At 39.8% G+C, this 3,613-nt stretch overlaps 1 protein-coding gene across 1 annotated transcript in view; it reads right to left on the bottom strand.

Moving 5' to 3' along the window:
* Window positions 1-483: 483 nt before the first annotated feature.
* The window catches only part of LOC101851847, a 6,075-nt gene continuing 2,945 nt past the window's right edge, over window positions 484-3,613 (bottom strand). The window contains exons 4-5 of the mRNA XM_005090952.3: window positions 1,616-1,788; window positions 484-893 (exon numbers count right to left, since the gene is read on the bottom strand). Of these exons, the coding sequence (XP_005091009.1) occupies window positions 744-893; window positions 1,616-1,788 (323 nt within the window). The 3' untranslated portion in view covers window positions 484-743. The remainder of the gene's footprint in view (window positions 894-1,615; window positions 1,789-3,613) is intronic.

The following is a 3,613-nucleotide window of genomic DNA, read 5'->3' on the forward strand; positions in this document are numbered from 1 at the left end:
GTTATTATTGCGGTATAGGGGTACGTTTTCTGTCGGTGTTAAAAAGATTGAAGGTATCAGTCTGATTTGTGACTAATCTTTTGTCAGGGTATCGTAAATCACACCAAAATGGAAAGTTACAAGAAAAGTATGAGACAAAAAAGAACAAATCTGTAGTACGTTGCAGGTCGTATATTATTCAGAAACACTGCGTGAAAATAGCAAGGCTGTATCAATTTAATCTTTTTTACAATTTCCTTTAAACAATTTGCACGTATTTTGCTCTGTCAAACCCATTTCATCTCATGAATTCAGAAAACTATCAGTGAAATCAAACATGGGTGGTATTTGTCTGTTTCTTGGCCAATATTAGTTATTGTGAATCACAGTATATTTATTTATTTATTTTGGATCACAAACAATTTTCCCTTTGGTCGTTAGGCCTTAAACAAATAAAGGAACAATACAAACATACAAATGCTTATGTCAACCTTTATTTCAAAGACCACGTGGAAAGGAGAACAAAAAAAGGAAAGGGGGGGGGGGGGAGAGTTTAAAGTAATGGTGATTTATTATCCATCCAAATTTGTTTCAATCTAATTTGGGCTCTGAAAAATTCAAAGTAGCGGGAACATTTTTGAGTCCCCGAGAGAAGACCGACAAAATTCTGATTTGATTTTGAAGAAAGAATCCAATTTCCTTGTGTGTTGAGCATTTCCTTTTGATCCTTTGATACCCTGATCGTCCTGGACTCGTTGTCACATTCACCCGAAAACGTCCAAGTGAAAGTTATCGCAGTCCCTCTTCATGAAAGGGTCAACAAACTGTTTGTACACGTCAGCGGTGTACACATCGCATGGCCTCACAATGGCATCCTCGCACACGTAGATGCTCTTGGCCGCCTCACACATTCTCTGTAAGAATTATACAAAACAGATAAAGAAAACAGCCATTCGAAAAATCAAGCAAAAACAAAAATATTGAGTGAAAAAAAATACAGTGAGATAGATAGATAGATAGATAGATAGATAGATAGATAGATAGATAGATAGATAGATATATGGATAGATAGACAGACAGACAGATAGATAGATAGATAGATAGATAGATAGATAGATAGATAGACAGACAGACAGACAGATAGATAGATAGATAGATAGATAGATAGATAGATAGATAGACTTAAGGAGTTGAATCATAGTCCAAGAACAAATCTTTGAAAAAAAAACCCAAAGAAAAGATACCCTAAAGAAAGACATGGAGAAAACTGGGCAGATAGAGATTTGTTCTAGTCGATAACCGTGAGTAAATGGTTTTTGTTGTTGTTTTTTTTCTTCCTAGTATCATTACATACTTACACTTACAGACAAGTTTTATAACTCTTGTCGAATCGTCTTACCACTTTTTCTCTTAATCATCAAATATCTCTGCATTGACTTACATGCTTTTAGAAATAATATACTCTAATTTTACCACGGGTAGAGAAAAATGAGACGAAAATCTCTTGTCCATAACAATTATGCGACATTCGAACGGCTCTCCGACACTTAAAAGAAATGCTGTGAACCGAACAGCGAAACAAATCGAGAATTTAGAATAGTAAAGTCGAATAGGTACAGCTTTTCATACAATTTACCTGGTCTAGAGACGATTCCTTCAGACGTTCAAACTCTTTCTTGAAACAGTTCAGGACAATAGCGTGATTAGCAGGCAGTTTAATCAGGCCCAGGCAGTTGTTCTTGAAGTTTTTGTCAGTACATTGCACATCCAGCACCTTTTTGAAGTCCAAGCCTTCTGCCATTTGTGTGACTAGACCAGAGAAAATAGTTATATCATTGCTTATGTCTTCTATTCTCAAGTATACAACGACGACGACGACGACGACGACGACGACGACGATGCTGCTGCTGCTGCTGATGATGATGATGATGGTGATGTACGCTCGAACATTTCCTTTGCTCACTCCACGTATAAACAGTTAACCTCCTATCAAGCTGGTGATGAAGAGAACCCCAACTCACCCCTCGCCCTGACACAAACTAGACCACTCGGACAACTGTTGAGATAAAATGTTTTGACACTCTTACTAGTGCGCTCGTCTCCAAAGCGAGAAGTCCGGGTTCGAGTAAAATCTGGGAGGTCCCGTGTACAAGTTGTGCACGTTAAAGATCTTTCGGTAGTCCAAAATCGATCAGAATAGGCTTCGGCTGCCACCTAGGCGAAATTCAAAATGTCCTACAAACTGAAAATGTTTGGTGTGTCCCGCGTGCTCATATGACCATAGTATGCAGCTGCGAGCACCGTAAAACACTTACACCCCCCCCCCCCCAACAAAAACTACTAGCATTGATACAAGTTACCTTGTCATCGGTGGCCTAGTAGTTAGGCTACCGGACTCGTTATCGCGAGGTTGCAGATTCGGGGGTTCGAGCAGCGGGCCCTACGTTGTGTCCTTCGGGAAGGCACTTCACACATATTTTCCTCACTTCACCCAGGCGGGAACGGTTACCCGGCCATAGACGGAGAAAGACCTTGTCAGTATGTTAATGTTTTAGCTTGCACTTTATGCTTCTCAGGAAGTTGAGGTTGTTTCAGAGTGCTCTCAGGTCTGTGCTGGGGTAATAGTATAGGTTGGGAAGCGCAAAGAGCTTGCTGTTGGACGGAGATTTGTGATATATATATATTACAAAATTAATGCTATCTATTATTATTTTCTTTTATAACTAGCCCCTTATGCGGGCTCATACTGAATTATGGCCGGCCGCCTGGGAACTCATCATCATCCGGTGCCTTGCTGACTGGCGTGGGCGATCATGGACCTCCACTTCACTCTATCTTGCGTTGCAGCAATGGTGCTCCTAGCCATGTTGTCATCTTGTCCAGTATCTTTTCCCTCTGCCTGCCTCTGCCTCTCTTTCCATCAAATTTGCCTGTTGTTACAATATTCTCCAATGCTTCTTTCGGCTATGTGTGTCCGAAAAAAATTGCCTGTCGCTTTCTTATATTCGTCATAAACTGTCTTCTACAATTTGCTTCAACCAAGACTTCTTCATTTGTTTTTCTAGCTGTCCACGGGATACGTAGCATGCGTCTTATGAACCACAACTCTGTCGCCGCAATTGTTCTTTCCAGCTGTTTATTGATTTTCCTGAGAACTACATGTAACAATAAAACCTCCTATGTTAAGCCCCTTTCCTTGATACCAATACAGCGCTCAGTTAGTTCACTTTTAGCTGCACCTAAGTAAGCCAATGTGGCGATACGTCCAACCGATTTATTGAGAAATATTTTAAATATTTTTTACTTGTACATAGTGTCTGTAAATCAATTAAAACGATGATGATGCTGGTGCTGATGATGCTGATGCTGAGGATGACGATGATGATGATGATGATGATGATGATGATGATGATGATGATGAGGGTGGTGATGATGATGATGATGATGTGATGATGATGATGATGATGAGGGTGGTGAGGACGATGAAGAAGAAAAATATGAAGAAGAAAAAAATGAAAGAGAAGATGGTAATAATGATGATGATGATGCTAGCAGTAGTAGTAATAGTAGCGGCAGTAGTTGTAGTAGTAGTAGTAGTAGTAGTAGTAGTAGTAGTAGTAGTAGTAGTAGTAGT

This window comes from Aplysia californica, unplaced genomic scaffold (assembly GCF_000002075.1).
Source record: "Aplysia californica isolate F4 #8 unplaced genomic scaffold, AplCal3.0 scaffold00024, whole genome shotgun sequence".
Classification (NCBI taxonomy): Eukaryota; Metazoa; Mollusca; class Gastropoda; order Aplysiida; family Aplysiidae; genus Aplysia; species Aplysia californica.